Genomic DNA, 18,490 nt, shown 5'->3' with positions numbered 1-18,490 from the left:
AAGTGAGCTAACGCTAACGCTAACGCTTGATACTAGCTAATGATGCTATGAACTAGGGCATTGTCTTGCCCTCTTTATCCCTTGCGTAGTCAACATCAGACAGACATTGCCCCTGCTATAATCAAAACCCACTCACGAGCGGTGCCAAATGTTAGGTGTTGCACATTAATTACGTTTACAGAAAATGCCAGGTGCCCATTTGCATCACCTATGAACCCATAATCAGAACGGAAAGCACTTTAAGTTAAAGTGGTTCAACGTTTGTAGAGAAAAGGAGGTTGATACCAGAAGCAGACCTCATCACTGGTCATGAGTCTGGTGTATTCTAGTCTAGCACTGACCTGATGGTCTGTGTCTGACCATCTGTGCCATGACAGCATGGCCTTTACTGATAAGAAAGACACAGACATACACTTCATTAGACCGCCGTGCTAACAGAGGGCACAATTAATGTCATACTGGGCTGTTTCTTTCCCTTGCATTTACAAGTTGCCAATTATTTGCCAATTAAAAATTGCAAATTATTTACTGTGTGTCACATTGATGATTTCTTGCAAAAGGGTAGGTGGGTAGATTACTGATCCCCCCAGTTTCTCCCAGTTTCTCTCTGTTTCATTTCTTCCCTTTTTGAGCAGAGCTTTGCTAGTGCGCTGTGAGGTCTGGTCTGTAGCCAGCGAGTGAGGCAAGCTGCAGAGATTGTGTTCTGATTATAGTTACACGCAGTAGCAGCAGGAGCAAGACTCTGCTCTTCCAGTGGGTCCAATTACAGCACATATCTCATTGATGCTGGAGCTTAACTTCAGCTTGGCCCATGAAATGGCAGAGAGGCAGACTTGGCAAGGTCTCTACCTGAGCAGACACCTGCATGGTCAAAATAACAATTAGGCTAGCCCAGGCTCGGCCCATGGTGAGTCATCTTGGCAACCCCAAAGTTACCCGCACTTGTGCCCGACTTGTCCTCTCTTAATGCATGCAGGCGCTTCTTTTCATCAGGAGAGGGCAATGTTCACAACCTAACTTTAAATTTAATGCACTATTGTGTAAGCATTTGTATGAGCCTCACATTGTAATATTACTTGCATATTCCAAGGATTCAGAGTTTTGAGAACAGTTAAAAGACTTAGGCCTCAGTGATATAGTAGAGCCAAAGTGAGGAGTTAGGGGTGTGGTTACACCACCACTCACATAGACTAGTCGTTAGGTATGTTCCATATACCCGTGTATGCCATCATCTAAATCACTGTTTTGCATTGCTACTTTTCTTATGAAATGTTTTTGATTTCTAATCCCCTGGCAGCCATGGAGAGTTCTTCGTCAGTGTACATGTGTTTCCCCTGCTACCAGGAGTTTGACACTCTGGAAGAGGTGCTTAAGCACCAGCTGACGTGCACTGCTGAGGTTGCAGATGGTCCGCCAGTCACATCTGGAACCACCCCTGTCAGTGTCCCGCTGCTACAGACTCGGGTAACTACTGGCATCGTCTACAGTTTCACATTTTATCATCTGATCACAGTAGGGTATTTGACTGAAAGGTCTAGATGCATAAAAGTCGGATCTTTGCTATTGAATCTTAAAAAACAGATATGGAAGTGCTCAGGTTTGTATTCAGAAATCTATGTAGTCTGGGTGCAGTCCAGCCACAGCAGAACCATAACAGCCATTTTCAGGCCAAATGTGGGCGCACAGCAATATGATCTCATAAAATCTGATCTTCAGAATCAGATCCAGAAAATGACATTGAAATAATTAGTCATAATCTGCACACACTCTGCTACTCATCAAAGTAGTAGTGCCCTTGATCTGAAGCTAGGCCACACTTAACATTCAGTAGTTGGTAATGACACACTGGATGCTTCTAAGTCATAGCTGACTACTAACATTATATTTAGGTTTATACACTTACAACATTGTATTTTTACCAGAGCACATTCAGTATGTTTATTTCTGTGTTATCATTGCTACCCAACATTATTCATCATTACAAGCCCTCGCAAGATCACATTTTGTACCAGAATTGTAAATATTATATTATTATATTTGTTTAGAATAGTGCTTTCTTCTCAAAGGTCTAATGTACAGTAGATGTGGAGATCTTAGTAATAGCCATAATTTGTTGTGCTGAATTCTCTCTCTTTTGTTTGCACTGGTCTAATTAGGGCATTATCAGTGGAACACATGCAGACATTGACAAATCTATGAAAGACCAATATCTGCCACCAAGTCAGTGCAGCAATTTAACAGACTCTAATTTTAACCCTGAAAAATTGGTAATGGCTGCGTGATAATGCCAATATAATTATTATACAGTTTTTGTAAGTACTCAAGTGCTACCTGGAACTGCTTTCTGTTTAGTGTAATGGAAAAGTAACACATTAGCACGTTGTTTATCAGACTAATGAACCGCTGGTGTACAAAACAGTTATAATGGGTAAAAAAATGCAGCAGTGCTGAAATTGAATTGATTATGGGTAACTGTTGAATTTGCAAATCAGGCTGTACATTTCAGAATATGTGAGTGTGCATGTTTCATATTTTAAATGAGCTTTGGTCTGGCATTTTGATACATATCAGTGTTATGAACATCTAATTTTCTCAAAATTACCTCCACTCCTGAGGGGTTGGGATGTACAGGACTCTATTATATTGCAGCATATATACCTTATGTCTAATGAAGATGCAATTTTTGGTCGTATCGGAATGGATAGGCTATAAGCCTGTAATCCCACCCAGATTGTAGGCTAGAGTAGGATTTGCAGATAGAAAAGTAGCATTCAACCTTCCAATTCCAACATGGTTACAAAATACAGGCCCATACTCCAAATGTTTTATTTAAGATTATTTTTGGGGGCATTTTAAATTTATTGGATAGATCACAGTAGAGAGAGACAGAAAAGATTTGGAGAGAGAGGGGGATGACATGCGACAGACGTCCCAGGCCGGATTTAGACCCATGATGCCGCAATTACATGGTATGCGCCTTAGCCAACTGAATCACCAGGATGCTCCCTGTACTCCAGTTTTAATGAACAATTCATCATTATGAGAATGAAGGAATCCTCCAATCCTTTTTTGTCTTTCTGTGACAGGGCTACCCTTTTGTTTCTGTTTGGGTGAGGTCTACAATTTATGCCATTTCTCAGTGTGTTCTCTCTATGTAAGAAATGCATGCAACAGTATGTAAATTCTTTTGCATTTCCATTGTTTGGCTAATTGTACATTTCAAAGCCCTGTGGGTTTTTACATAATGCATTATATTCAATATATTGTACATTATGGCATACTTTTTTGGTTTGAAATGTATTCCTTTGGGATACATTTAATCAGAATGTTGAGCCCCATTAATTCAGAACTCTACAAAGGCCGCTGTCTGAATTTCAGAGTCTGAAAGTTGTATAATGAGTTGAGGTATTTGTTTGACATACTGAGCTGAGTCTTGGCACGACTGGTACTTCCCTTGCCCTTCCCATGACAGCTTCAGAAAGCCCCCAGGGTTAAAAGCACTCATTGGCCTGCTGAGTGACGTCTAACAGTGGGGCATGGCTGTGTGAGCCTGCACCGAGACTTCCCATCCTTACTGTCTTCAACACAAGTCCATAAAGCATGGTGACACTCATGACAGACAGATTGCATCCAGAGTCGCCAGCAGGAAGAGGAGCATGAGAGATGCATCAGTCAGTGCCACCGCTTCTCCTGATGGATCACTCATTGGCCTTCTCATAGATGAATCAGCTGGAGAAACACTCTATAAACCTGAGAGCCTTATGGCGTCCTGGCCCACGCTTTGCCATGGTTTATTACAAGCATCCCCACTTCATTAGCCAGATTATCATAATTTCTGTGTACATTATGTGACATTGCTATAAAACAGGGCCTCAAATGGATGTAGAGAGCTGTTATAACAAATTTCCCATTTCTCGGATCAGTGTTTGGATTCAGAGAACTGCAATTACAGGAAATAGGCTGCTAGGAATTTAGAGGCAATGCTTTATAGCATTAAGGCAAGGCAAACTTTATTTATATAGCACATTTCATACACAAGGTAAATACAATGTGCTTCACATAAAACAGAAAAAATACATAAAATGACATTAACGAAAGAAAGAAAGATATTGAGCAGTCACTCTCACACTGGTGACACATCTGGTCAGCCAGTATAACTTCTCTGAGAGTGACTCCCTCAATTTTTCCTCTCAAAAGGAAATCAATTTAGATGAGATCTTGAAGGATTCCTTGAAGGAGCCTAGAGTCTTTCCAGTGGTCTTACCCCACCCTATAGGCAGGCCCCACAGCCCCTATAGGACTTGTAAATGTTCCTGTAGAACAATACACAGATCATCTAAACAATTACAATTATGAACTTCAAGAAATCCTTCAATTCTCAATACAGGTTTGAGGATCCCGTCAGAGCGGATAAACTACTCACCAGAGTTCCTCTAGACTCCTGTTGGGATCCTGTTCGTGACTCCAATTGATGAATAATTTTGTATAAAATAGGTAAAACATAAATAAAAGAAATAAATAAAGATAACACCTGTTACATCTACATACAGATGATTTAGCAGAAGGCCACAGAGAAAATGAATGTTTTGAGCTGACTTTTTTGACAGTGGGAACACATCTCAGTGCTTCTGGAAGTTTATTACAGTAATTGGGAGCATAATTACTAAAAGCAGCTTCACCTGATTTAGTTTTCACCCTGGGAACAACTAACAGACCGGTCCCAGATGACCTCAGAGGTTTGGGTGGCTCATATCCTAGGAGCAGGTCAGAAATGTATTTTGGAGCTAAGCCATTTAGCGCTTTATAGACAAACAGCAGAATTTTAAAATAAATTCTATGGCACACTGGAAGCCAATGCAGTGACCTAAGAACTGGTGCAATGTGTTCTGTTTTCTTTGTCTTAGTCAGAACTCTGGCAGCAGCATTCTGAATGAGCTGTAACCAAGACCGGAGAGAAGACCATTGCAGTAGTCTAACCTGCTGGTAATGAAAGCGTGTATCAGCTTTTCTAAATCAGGTTTTGACATACGACCCCGTACTTTGGTTATATTTTTAAGATGATAAAAGGCTGATCTTGTAATGGTATTGATGTTTGTTAAAATTGAGATCAGCATCCATAATAACACCAAGATTCCTAGCTTGGACTCTTGAGAGACAGGGAGTCAAGGTGAGCCCTAATTGTCTGCCTCTTTTCCTTAGTACCGAAGATAATTACCTCAGTTTTGTCTTTATTTAGCTGAAGAAAGTTTTGGCACATCCAGTCATTAATTTCCTCAATACACTGAATCAGATAATCTACAGGACCAAAGTCACTTGAAGAAAGAGATATATATAGAGCTGAGTGTCATCTGCATAATTGTGGTAGTGAATGCTATTTTTCTGTATGATATGTCCTAGTGGAAGCATGTAGAGGTTGAATAAAAGAGGGCCAAGGATTGAGCCCTGTGGAACTCCACGTCATACTGACCCTTTCAGAGACAAAGTCACCGATAGACACAAAGTAGTTCCTGCCTTGCAGGTTGGTCTTGAACCAATTTAAGACCGGGCCAGAGAGTCCAACCCAATTTTCTAGTCTATCTAATAATATTGTGTGATCAACAGTGTCAAATGCAGCACTAAGATCCAGAAGTACAAGGATAGAAGGCTTGCCTGAATCTGTGTTTATACGAAGATCATTCACAACTCTAATAAGGGCTATCTCAGTACTATGATGGGGTCTAAATCCGGATTGGAAATGGTCAAAGTGGGCATTTGAAATTAAATAGTTAAGCTGATTGAAGACAATTTTTTCCAGGATCTTACTAATAAAAGGGAGATTGAATGAATTAAATGAGAAGTATAGAAATTAATAACCAGGTAGCGCTAAAGTGTATCGTGTACTTAATTATTCTCTCTTTTACCATGAAGAGAAGATCAAATGTTATTAAAGGAGAATGATGCAGAAATGTTACACTCCCCTCAATTTACTTAATACATAGGTCCAGAAATCCCAACCCTTCCCTTTAATTACATGTTTGTGTCCACATGCAGTTTCTTGGTGCACTTCTTTTAGCCTAATCAGTGATTAGGTTCATGAGAAGTGCACCCTGCTCTGACAGAACAGATCCACCCTCTCTTCTGATTCTCTTTTTGGAACGTAGTGACTCATCCACTGTATCTGCAGAACTCCCTTATCAAAACGCTAAAAATATACACGTTTAGGCCCTCCAATAATGATTTAGGAATTAAGTAATGGATTTTACTATGCCAGATAAATTCACCGTCGGCAACATTAGTGATCCAGCGCTATGATTTTAATTCAGTCAGGAAAGGTTTGCTATGGATTTCTAAGGCAAGGCGTGTCATTTTTCAGTTTTTGATGGTTCATTTAATTTGTTAGAACTGCTTTAGTGCCCTTTTTTCTAGGCTCATCCAATTCTCAGCAGGTTGAGGGGGCGTAGCCCTGTCAGCATGCTTAGCATCACCTAACTAGACGAATTAGCTAATCGAGGTACCTACAAGAGCATTAGTGTCACTTACCTCGGAGTTTCAGGCTTCTTGATCCATAAATGTGATGGCACTGCTCCTTTCTTTTTCTTTCTTTTTTTAAGATTATTTTTTGCCCATTTTTGCCTTTATTCGATAGTTGACAGTAGAGAGAGGGGATGACATGTGACAAAGGTCCCAGGTTAGACTAAAACCCTGGATGTTGGGTTTACATGGTCTGTGCCTTAGCCAACTGAGCCACCAGTATACCCCCCCACTTTGCCTTTCTTCAACATTAAATTACTACCATACTGAGTGTTAGTGATAGTGTTTACTGATGCCAGTTGCTGAAGCCCTCCTGAATATGGGCAGCGCAGAGAAAGCTTGTAGGACGGACTGAGAGCCTTATCGTCCCTCTAAGTGTGCCATCCATTGCATATGAATGTTTTCTTTAGGGAGCAAATATCCAGTGCTGGAACTTCGACACTTGTTGACAACACATAACCGAGTAAATTTGGCTAGTTCTGCAGGTAGCTAGGTGGCTATTGTTTGACAGACCATGGGGAACCTTAACATTAACTATACATACTGTTGACCAATCAGAGCATTCATTAAAATGTGGGATTATTTAACAAAATGTTCTCTTGGAAATATATTGGACAACAGTTCAGTTGACAGCCAGAGGGATAGCTGCTCAAAGGAAATCAAATCTCCACAACACTGACAGTTTTACTATTTTAGGTAACTTTACATTAAACATGTTAAACAATACCTTGTGATTCTCACTGCACTGTACCTGCAGTTTTGTAATTCCATTCAGTCAATCAGCAGTTGCACCAAACCTGGTTAGTTAAGATGTTTTTAGTCAGCTTTACGTTTACAGCAAACAGATCCGATTCAACCACATGTGGTCTTCAGTAATCACATACCAGAATACTAAAACAAAAGCCTCGCAATTATTGTGTGAGACACGTTGAATTGCCCTGAATGAGGGAGTTTTCAGAAGCCAGACGTCTTTAACCTCGACCTTGATGTTCCCTTCAGTTTTTATCATCTAAATGGAAGGAGGGAGCGGATGTGAAACCCCACAGAGTGACCCATTGAACCCTGATGGGCCCATGATATTTATCGGCCGGGCTCAGGCCTTATCTGCTCTGTCTGGAGCTCTGGCTCAGAGGAACCTTGGCTCCAAACACACGCTGCTCTCATTGACCTCACTGCCCCACCAACACTGAATTCTCATCCCTCATCTGCCAGAAAAAAAACAGCCACTCCAGCTTGAATTGACTTGAACCAATTACACAGCGGGTATTTGATTAAGAGCGAACTGCTACTCAGTATTACAAGGGGCAGATTCCTTTGTATGCAGAAACGAATGGGAACGACAAGCGGATCATTGAAAGTAGTCTCTGTGTTCTCTTCTGTTTTTCCACCCTTTCTTTTTCTTGTTTTTGCAGCAACAGGTAATAGGCCAGCTTGTATCTACATCCAGGGCCATTGTGGCCCCACAGATCCAGGTCCAAGCAGGAGGGTCCTCTACCTCACCTAACAGTGCACCCAAGCATGCCGCAGCTGGTACCGCGGTCTCCTTGTCATCAGACCAGCCCAGAATCCTCTACCAGTGTGGGGACTGCGATGAACTGTTCAAGACCCTGGACCTTTGGCAGCAACACCGCAAAGAAGGGTCATGTCGACAGCCTGTCTCTGGAACTGAGGAAAAACTTGATCCAGGACCCGATCCAGGACCCGATCCAGGACCCGATCCAGAACCAGATCCAGAACCAGATCCAGGGGAGACTAGACTGTCAGAGAATGCACCAGTAGAGGCTCAGGATCAAACCACAATACCCAAGGCAGGGAAGGAGAAGCAGTCACAGTCTTCCGAGTCGTGTGCCCCTTCGACCTCTAATCCAGAGGATTCTTCTCCCTCCAAGAAGAGAGGGGCCAACAAAAAGCCTAAGCCAGAACCTGTGCTCCTTTGTGTGGACTGTGGTTCAAGCTTCGGCCTGGTGTCTGAGCTAGTGGCCCATCGCAAGAGCCAGCATGGCTTGGAGGAAGCCCTGCACCGCTGCTTTGTATGTGGGGAGAGCTTTCTCAACACCACCCTCTTTCTCTACCACCGCAAGCAGCACCGGCAGAAGGGTGAGGAAAAAGAAGTGGAAGTGGTTTTAGAAGAGATGCTGGAGGATGTTTGTACTCGGAGTAATGGCACTGACGAGCAGGGGCAGGATGCCACTCCCTCCGCCACCGCTTCCACCTCCAGCTTCACACAGCCTGAGTCGTTCATGTGCACCCAGTGTGGGGAGAGCTTCAACAATGAGGTAGGACTGGCCACACATCGTAAAGAGAAGCATGGCCTGCAGGAGGCCCTCCACCATTGCTCCCAGTGTGGCCAGGACTTCATGAACACCACCCAGTACCTGTACCATCGCCGGCTGCACCGCCCCAAACCAGGGACAGAGGTGGAGGATGGAGCTGAGACTGGTGTCGAAATAGCTACCACTACCCCTCAGGATATCCCACAGACCTCGAAGCGTCAACTCTCCCCTCCTGCCTCCTCCAGTGAATCAGGTTTGCCTCAACCCAAGAGAGGCAGGCCCTCCATGAGGGCCCGCCGCATTAATGTGGTCAAAAGTAAGTGGAACTAATATCCATTGAAAAAACTGAAGGAATTTGTCATAGGCCTGAGATGTTGATGTACTGATTTTTTGTTTTGACAGAGAACGACAAGGAGGCAGCCATCAAGGAGGAGTTGGAGAGCAGCCCTGTAACAGACTCAGACACCACCAACCTCCCTCCACCTGCTAAGCTGTTGCAGGACTGGGCCCGCACCCCGCTACCCCATGTTTGCCCCTACTGTGGCAAAACCTTCACACGCCGCGTCTTCCTCCGCACCCATGTCTACAGCCACACTGGAGAAAAACTCTTCACGTGCAAGGTGTCAATTGAAATTTGATCAAAATGTCTGTTGTCTACTGTCTGAGGGATAATTTGCTTTGATGTGGATTCCATGTATGTCATGCAAGTGACATGGAAGGCATGATATGATGCTTTGAAGTGGTTTAGGTGTTGTAGCATACATTTATGGGACTTGACAAAGCTCCGGTCTCATTATATTTGACAGATCCTCCGTTTTTTTTACAGTGTGTATCACAAGGTTGTGCTCTGCACAATGGAAATGTTGGAGAATTATAGTGAGAGCAATTTCAGTCAAATATAACCTTATTTATTCCCTTATAAGGGGTAATTAAAATGGGTACTTTGGTGCATTGTGTAAATACAATAAACAGTAGCACTAATCCTGATTATTGTTGTTGTGAAGGTGTGCACAAAGGCCTTTACTAACTCCCAGAGCCTGCTGCGCCACAGCTTGAGCCACACGGGCACCAAGCCCTTCAACTGTGATGTGTGTGGCAAGAACTTCTCCCAGGCGGCCACCCTGAAGAGACACAAACGCACTCACACATCAACACTGCCTCGACGCAAGCGTGGACGCAAACCGGTACAGTTTCTAGAAACTTCTATTTGCTAAAAGATGTTCTTTCATATGTTCCTGATGTTCTAGATAAGGGTTCCAATCCAAAACACTATGTATCCATTTTGGAAAAAAATGCAACATGAAATTCCTCAGTATTCATCATTTCAAAACTACAGATGATTCTATTGAAAATTTTGAGCAGTTTTTAAGCAAAGATTAAGAAGATCCATACCTTTTTATTTGATCCCATGATGTGTTTTACTATGATGTCAGCAATCATTTTATCAAGTAGGCTTTTTTCAGATGGTGGATACCATATTTTGGAATGAAATCTTGAATTTAAAATTTTCTTACAAAGAAGTGCATTTTTGTGTATAACTTGCGGTGAAATGGTGTGTCATGTCCCTCTCTGCAGGTGTGTACTTTGGACAATGAAGGAGCCGCCCATCTCTTCCCCTGTCCTCATTGCCCCTCACGGTTCAACACTGAGGATCAGCTCAACCATCACAAGTAATAACACTCTGGTAACATTAGGCATTGAGCCTACTCTATTTGTAGGAATGTAGGAGGGAGTTATGGCGACAACCCAAGGAACATCAATGACATACATTACATTCAACACTGTACCTTACTCTCACCTACTTCCATATAGACCAGACACTGTTTATGTCCAATAATTCCAACCTTGTTTACAGGTGTAAATACATTAGAATTACCGCAGCAAGCAGAATCCAGGACAGGATTTAGATAAAACCTCTCCCCCCTTAGCCAGGAGCAGTAGTAGCTGAGCCGTGTCCGACCACTGAGCAAGGCCTCTAAGCTGTGTAGTAAACACACTGCCTGAGATGTCTGGGTGCCCTTGAGCCCCAGCCACAGATGATTGACAGACGCAGGCCCAGTAAATTAAGATGATAATGATAACAATCCAGGACGGGGGAAGAGAAAAGTGTAAGAGCTTGGTCCTATTCTACCTGAGGAGGGGGGAGAGGGGTGTGTGTGTGTGTGTGTGTGTGTGTGTAGGGGGTATGATTAACTTGTCAGTGACCTCCGAACCAATGGGAGGGCGTGCTTGGAGAGCCAATGGACCATTCCCCTTGAACCATTTCTCTGTTACTAGTTGAGGAAAAGCAGGAAATCGTATATATATATATGCAGTGTACTCTACGTACACCATCTCCCCCAATCATTAGAGAACATTTGGCTGGGAGGAGAGGTGACCCCGACTGAAATTTTAATTCTCCCAGCTGCCTCAGGGTCAGCTGTCCCTGAAATATTGATTTCTTATTGTCTACTTAACATGGAAGAGAAACAGCCTGGCCTCCTATATAGGCCTTCAGAGGTCCTTGCACATAACCTCTAGCATCCTACATTAGGAGACTTGTGCGGTTAAGTACTTTACGAATCCATTACCTGTAGCAGTGAACTATACATAATACATAGACTGGAATGTATTTTTTAGTGGAGCATTATGTTTCTTTAACTTAAACATAGTCTGTGTCTGTACTGATTATTGGAAGCTCTCCAAAGAAGCAGCATTGTCTTTACATGGTGCGACATACAGTACTGATGCAGCATTAGTTGAATACACCCTAGCGCCTCTCCCCTCTCCTCCCCTAAGGCTATATCCAGTGTAACGTTATGCAATGGATAAATATAGTCTTTCATGTCCTAACTCTCTGACTCCCCCAGTTTACTGCCGTTCTTTTATCTCCAGCCGCTATACACTCTGCTAATACCCCTTATTTAACCTGAAGCACAGCTAATCACGTAGGTAATCCTCATACAAGTCACATGTAAAGTGGCAGCTTAAAGCTAAAACATGGTTATTTCCCTCTTTATGACAGTGTAAGTGTCCTTGAAGTGGGGCTTGAAAAGTCACAGAGCTACGATAGCACAAATTTCGGTATGATTACTACCTGTATGTGAAAGGCATGATTAACACGTCTTTTGAGTAAGTTTTTCCGTCTTGACATCCATGCATTATTTCTCTGCAGGTGAAAGCAACCAGAAAACTGAGCTGTCACTGTGTCAATAGCACAAGGAATGGTATATTGTTTATCATCTTCCTTCAATGGGTGTGTGTGCTTGTGTATGTTCTACAGACTGCTCCACACCAGCCACCCGTTCCCATGCACACAGTGTGGAGAGGCCTTCAAACGCAGGAAGGAGCTGGACCTGCACTCCCTCTCTCACCAAGGTCAGAGTTCAGGGCTCAGCGTAGCATTGACCTTTCACCCCCAAATTTGTATGATTAACTGCAGAAATTATATGTACCAGTCGTCTGGGCTGGAATGTTTGTGTTTTTTCCTCTGTGTCACTCAGTCTTTGTCTGTTTTACTCCAATGTTTATGTCCCATACTTTGCATTCTCTCCCTACCTTTTTTCCCCCTTGTCTTGATCTGTCTTTGATCTATGTTTCTATCTATCCGTGAGAATGTGTAAATGCATTCAGGAGGATTAAAGACGAGACCAGATGTGATATACGTGTCATGCATCCAGATCCAACTCCCCGTGTCTAGTTGTAATGGAAAGCTATTAGATATGATGTTCCCATCAGTTCAGCTTGCAGTGAATTACTATTGATTGATGCAAAGTCGGCAATAAATGCCCCCTTCAGCTTCCCCTGGTGGCCTACCTTGTTTATTTACAAACATACATCTCCATGTTATATGTGCATTGTCCCTCAGATGCATTAGGTCAATGAATTTCCATTGATTTGTGTCCCATGTGGAATAGAGGAGGAAGGCGAAGGTAAATGAATTGGGTCAACATGTCGACGCTTGATCTTAATCAGGTGGGGCGTTGTCACGGCACCCTCATTAGCTCAGCCTGAAGAGGTGGCTTGCGTCAGAGGTCAGAGGTACGTGGCTCCTCTGAGAGAGATGATTGGAGAAATTGATCCATTGATCAGTCCAGGGCCATAGGCTGAGACCATCCTTATTAAGGGTTTAAATGGAGGGTCCCAGTGGAGAGCAGAGTGGATAACCCCACTGGGAAAGACAGCACAGATGGTTAGCAGATCGCAAGATGTTGGCCTGATGACCTATGGACTTACTGATGAACCATCAGTACACAACTTTTCCCAGCCAGGTTTTTAAAAGCTACCCAGTGTGAATATGTGTATGATATGCAACTCATGACCATAGTCACGTTCTTCCTTTGTTTGCTGACAAAAGATTTTGCTTCAGCTTAATGTTTGGGCAACATAGCCCATCACCAGCCAGTCATGTACAAGCATTGATATATGTACCACCTATCACTGCAACACCATTGGCACTACAGCTAGCAATCAATGAGCTCAAATCAGCCATCGGATAGTAGCATGGTGATGTATTCGCTTGTAGTGTGAGAGCAGTGACTTGGCACTCGCTCATCTTAACCCTGATGCTGTTTCATCCCAGACAAGGAGCCAGCAACATGTCCCAACTGCACAGCCCAGTTTGTCAACCAGTCGGTGTTGGACATCCACATGCAGCGTTGCCCTAGCAATGAGGAGGAGAGGAATGTTGGTCGAGGACGGGGCCAGGGGCGAGGACGCTGCACTGGACAGGTTAGGAGGATAGAAAATAATAGAAGTTTGTTCTTTTTTCTGGTAGGTTTTGCCTCTCAAATCCATGTTCATTCAGTGTTTGCCAATTCCGAAGTGGCATGATCTGTTTTTAATGAAATGAATTGAAGCAAGTTGTCAGACCATGAGTTGTATTTTACCTTTTACCTTTAACCTTTTTCCTTTCATTTCCACCCTCTTTCTCTTTGCTTTCCCATCCCCTCTTCCTCTCCTCCCCCTGGCCTTTCCCCCTTGTGTCTCTTCCTCCTTCCTTCCCTTTCTCCCTCCTCCCTGTATGCCTCCCTCAGATTGAGTGCGACCTGTGCGGACACCGCTGCATGACCCAGGAGGGCCTGGACCTCCATCGGTTATCCCACACAGGCCAAACGCCTCTCAAGTGCCCGGTGACGCCCTGCCGTCGCCGGTTTGCTTCCAATGCTGCCCTGGAGGAGCATGTGCTGGCCCACTTCCAGGGAACGCACGGCAAGGCCAAAAACCGACCCCGCTTCCGCTGCCAGATCTGCCACAAGGACTTTGCCTACACTTCCACCTTCAAGGTCCACATGAGGACACACACTGATGAGAGGCCCTTTGAGGTGAGGAGGGGTGGTGTGTGTGTGTATGTGCAAAGAGGGGAAAGGAGGAAATGGGAGAGAATGGGAGTAGGTGGCCATGTTTACTGGTCAAACTGCATGGTGTATCATACATAAATCGGCAGCACTCTTTCAGCCTTCTGAAGTCACCTTCCTTTTTATACATGGCTTTCAAGCCCCAAAGTGCCTGTATTTCAAATCGAAATCCAGCGCTGCCTGACTCCCCATGGTCACACCCATTCGTAGCTGTGGCCGTCTCTCTGGTTCCGGACCATGGCCATTTGTGCAGTGTGTGTCCTGCGGGTGTTTCCCCCTCCCTGTGTACCTGTGATTAATGACAGGGGCTGAGTTAGGGCCTGTCAGCTCCCCTCTGTGGCTGTTACTATTCTGGGACTCTCTCCCTCTCTCTCTCTGCTGCTCTGGTGACTGGGCAGGACCTCAACCATAGACCTACCCAAGCCCCTCACAGCACACGAGGCTGTAGAAATTGATTGAATGTATGTGTCTTTGCTTTGAGCCTTATCTATCGAACGTGCTGAGGATTGAGGTTCACGGGGCCTTGAATCTCAAACATACAGGTAGTCATGGGGATGAATTTTAATTCAAACCAAATATACTGTGTGCGATCCTGAATGAAGACCTATATTTACTGAGTACATAAAGAACCAACGCAACAGGCATCAGAATATGAGCACATATATTACGGCACACATTATACTGACATTGAAACTGTTGTGCTGCCAACAGGGTTTACAATTCCAGTGTGAGTGTCCCTAGTGGGAATCAAAGCAAAGCACAACCAAGCCATTTTGTCACTATGCTCTACCCACTGAGCCACAGTGCCTCAGGTTTCATCAGGTTTCCACTGGTAGTTCATTGTCTCCAGTCAGGTGGGAGCTAGCAAAGAGCTAATGTTTGGCTGGCAGGCCAGGTACTACTGTGGAATTGTAAATGTGAATACTCTATTGAGAAATGGTCTAGCTCTCAGCTCACCAGTAACACCTGTTTCTGCTACATGTCCCCTGTGTAGTGATCATACTCTCTCTTTCCCACTTTTGTCTTTTTTATTGCTTTGTATCTGTCTCTCCCTTGTTTTTCCTGCTCCTCCTCTGCCCCAGCCAGAAGTGCTGCATCTGCAGAAAAATACAAAGAGAGGTCTCAGAAAATATTTTTTGCAGTTGAGGAAAGGCATTGTTGTGAACATAATTCCATATTTTCATACCTCCTTCCCCTTTTCTCTTCACAACTTCTCTTCTTTTGTGTATTTTCCTCCCCTATTTCCCCTTGTCCACTTCCCATTCTCCTCCGCCCGTCCACCAGTGCACCACATGTGGCAAGCGCTTCCGCCAGCTGCCCCACCTGCAGGACCACGAGCGCATCCACAGCGGCCTGCGGCCTTTCTGCTGCTGGGTTTGCGGCAAGAGTTTCAGCGTGGCTGCCCGTCTCACCGAACATGCCCGTACCCATAGTGGCGAGAAACCGTACCCCTGCCCCCACTGCCCCTCCGCCTTCCGCTCACGCTCCAACCTGGATAAACACATCCGGCTGCACGGCGACCTGCCTCTAGACGCCAACGACCTGGCTGTGCAGGCGGCCGAGGCTGCCCACGTCCAGAAGGTGCTGGAGGGGGCCAAAGTGCTGACTTCTCTGGCCGCCACAGGAGAGGGAGACCCCGGCACTGTGCAGACCATCTACGTGTTGCAGGGGGCCGAAGGCGGGGCCGAGACGGTCATGATCCCGTCGGATCAGCTCGCCGCCATGGACGGCTCCTCACAGGTCGTCATCCTGCCCTCCTCTGTCCTGGGAACTCAGGCCATCACTGTTCCCACCATCACCATGGATGGCAGTGAAATTACCATGGTGGAGGGCCAGTCACCTGCCATTGAGTTCATTGTGGAGGAGACTGTATAAAGAATAGAAGGAATAGAACAATAGAGAAAAAGTATGAAAGATTAGTAAAGAATAAAGACTGTTCATGGAGTAAAGAAGATGATGATTGGAGGATATTAAGCCATCACTGGCAATTATTCCCTTATGTGTATATATTTGATGCATTGATTTCTGAGCCACTCTGAAGGGAACTTGTGTTCTGTGGGGTTATGAATTTTTCAGAGATGTTGTCCAAGACTTTGCCTGAGCAGTAAGGAGAGGTTTGGATAGCCAGTGTTGAAATGGTTTAAGCTATATAGTTAATAATTCAAACTAAGAAGAAATGCTCAGGAAAACAGGATGAACCCTCAAAATGTGTCTTTCAAACTGATTGAAAAACAGATTGTAAAATTGTCCCTCAATTGTATACAGACAACATCTATTTACAGCCCCTTTTTATTAGGGGAGGACTGGTTGTGGCCCATAAAGTCTGTTCTGCTTTCTTTATAATAAAACGCTTCAGCTTTCACATTTGTGAGCGTCCATCATTTTATGATGAGGATGACACGAGGGCATTGCCCCTCTCTTCCATCAGATAGGATGGGCTTTATAGGCTCTGCCGTAAATTGCCCCTGCTACCTTTTGACATAAACAATGTGGGGCCTTCTGGAGGGAAATATACAGACCCAGGATAAGCCAATGTAGAGCTTTTCAACCCCTCCCCCCCCCCCCCCTCTCTCTGTCTCTCTGTCTCTCTCTCTCTCTCTGCCTGGCTCTGACTCTCTCTCTCTCTCTCACAAACGGCGGGCGAAGGCAGAGTGAATTAGAATTGTGTGTGTATAGATTAACAGTAATGTTTCAATAAGTTGTAGGACATTATGTTATTGATTGGTTTCGGGTTGTAATTACATACAATAATAACAGGGACGTGACAAGATTTATGATGATTTAGCAGAAGTGGAGCATTATGCAGTGGCAAGTAGTGTTATGAAATGATCCTGCTATCGCTGTATAGTTATCAAAAATAATGATCCCATTTGTGTCTGAATGGGAAGAGGCGTAATGTGATATAAGTTTTGCCAGCACTGCAGTAGCCCATTATAGGTTTCTAAAGCGCAGTTTATGGCTGTCTCCCACCCAGTGATTGCTGACAGGGGGGTTTGAAACCACACACACGCAGAGGCACTCAGTCTTAGTTTGTTTTCATGTCATGGAGGGAGAAATGCTGATGATTGTGCGGGGAACTGAAATAGGGAAATTGCAGCATTTCAGCTGAGTGAGAAGCATATAAAGACATAGAGGGCTCCTGAGGAGCAAAGGGAAGCCAATGCCAAAAATTCAGCTGCTCTTCATTGCATTTCTGAGAGAGAGAGAGTCAACAGGCAACCAGTCGATAAATGGATGTTTTTTTTTCCTTCCTAGCAAATCTTGAGAGCTGATATTCTGGTGGAGTGCCATTTATCATATCTGCTGCCTAACATTGAAACTAAAGACACACACACAACACACACGCAGACTGGTAATGAAATTTTGGATACTGAAGGTGAAATCATGAGACCAATATGCTCCGGGGAAGCGGTCTGACTGCAGTATAATGATGTTGTTGCTGTACAGAAGACAGTATATTGTCTGACTGTGTTCTGATTGTTTTGTAGCCTACAGCCAGTCCATTCCTCCTCAGCTCACACTCAGCTTTGTCTTGGTTTTATCATTCATCTTTGTGTTTTTTTTTCATTTTGTTTTACAGGCTATAGCCATTGGACTGCTGTGGTCATTCCATATGGAGAGTATGAATTAAAGGCACAATCTGGAATCATACAGCATCGCCTATAGCATCTTTTTGATTCCACTACTGACTTTATTTGTGTTTATTTCATAGGACAGAAGAGTGAGACAGTTCATACAAAGACTGACAGTATGTAACAGCTCAACCCAAGTTCTAAATGCATTTGAAACGCTAAATGTTTTGTTCACTTTGGTATTGTTTGTAAATGTTAGAGCAAAAAAGACCTGTATTTTGAGTCAGGAGGTCCTAAACTACAGTTACACTTGCATCAGTGTGATTTCTTTTTCAGGTCTGGATGCACAAAATCATCTTTTGCACACATCAGCTCTTCAAAGATGTGAATGTGATTGGAATTCTGCATAGGCTACGGTTTTACTTGTCGCTTTTATCATGATGTCAGGACACTTGGGTGACAGGTCAGACTGGTTTTGTGCACATTGATATTGGATTGTGGAAAACCAGATATGAAAGCAGCTGGGTTGGCATTGGCATTATAGTTCAGCATAGTCTGAACACAAATCCAGCGATAATATGCATTTAAGAAATGTAAATTGTGAGATGGAAGAGGGAAAAAAATAATAGCTACAGACAGACTGAAATATATACAGTCACATGTGATGCACAACAGCCATTTTCAGTCAGTGTTGACATAGAGCAATGTGGTCTCAAAAAATCTTGAATATCAACTCAAAATCACATTGACACATACAACTACAGGAGATGCACAATGGACAATGAAAACAAGTTTGGAC

The 18,490-nt window shown here is 43.9% G+C and overlaps 1 protein-coding gene across 2 annotated transcripts; it reads left to right on the top strand.

The window, feature by feature from the left end:
• The first annotated feature begins 826 nt into the window (after positions 1 to 826).
• znf574 (zinc finger protein 574) lies at positions 827 to 17,833 on the top strand. 2 transcript variants are annotated; one of them, XM_078287383.1, is made up of 10 exons: positions 827 to 907; positions 1,298 to 1,464; positions 7,923 to 9,099; positions 9,186 to 9,403; positions 9,788 to 9,967; positions 10,359 to 10,453; positions 12,046 to 12,140; positions 13,345 to 13,493; positions 13,799 to 14,086; positions 17,700 to 17,833. In XM_078287383.1, exons 2-10 carry the CDS (start codon positions 1,300 to 1,302, stop codon positions 17,748 to 17,750), a joined length of 2,418 nt encoding a protein of 805 aa, XP_078143509.1. In that variant the 5' UTR covers positions 827 to 907; positions 1,298 to 1,299; the 3' UTR covers positions 17,751 to 17,833. The 2 variants fall into 2 exon arrangements, with proteins under 2 accessions (XP_078143509.1, XP_071765168.2); XM_071909067.2 differs by lacking the exon at positions 17,700 to 17,833 and adding an exon at positions 15,404 to 16,481.
• Positions 17,834 to 18,490: the final 657 nt, after the last annotated feature.

This window comes from Centroberyx gerrardi, chromosome 12 (assembly GCF_048128805.1).
Source record: "Centroberyx gerrardi isolate f3 chromosome 12, fCenGer3.hap1.cur.20231027, whole genome shotgun sequence".
NCBI classification, from domain to species: Eukaryota; Metazoa; Chordata; class Actinopteri; order Beryciformes; family Berycidae; genus Centroberyx; species Centroberyx gerrardi.
The sequence above is the reverse complement of the archived record's forward strand: the minus strand, read 5'-3'. Positions and strand labels throughout refer to the sequence as shown.

Coding starts and splice junctions, on each gene's coding strand:
- znf574 (XM_071909067.2), top strand. CDS start 1,300: ATGGAGAGTTCTTCGTCAGTGTACATGTGTTTCCCCTGCTACCAGGAG. Junction 10,454..12,045: donor GATCAGCTCAACCATCACAA/GTAATAACACTC, acceptor TATGTTCTACAG/ACTGCTCCACACCAGCCACC. Junction 14,087..15,403: donor CTGATGAGAGGCCCTTTGAG/GTGAGGAGGGGT, acceptor CCCGTCCACCAG/TGCACCACATGTGGCAAGCG.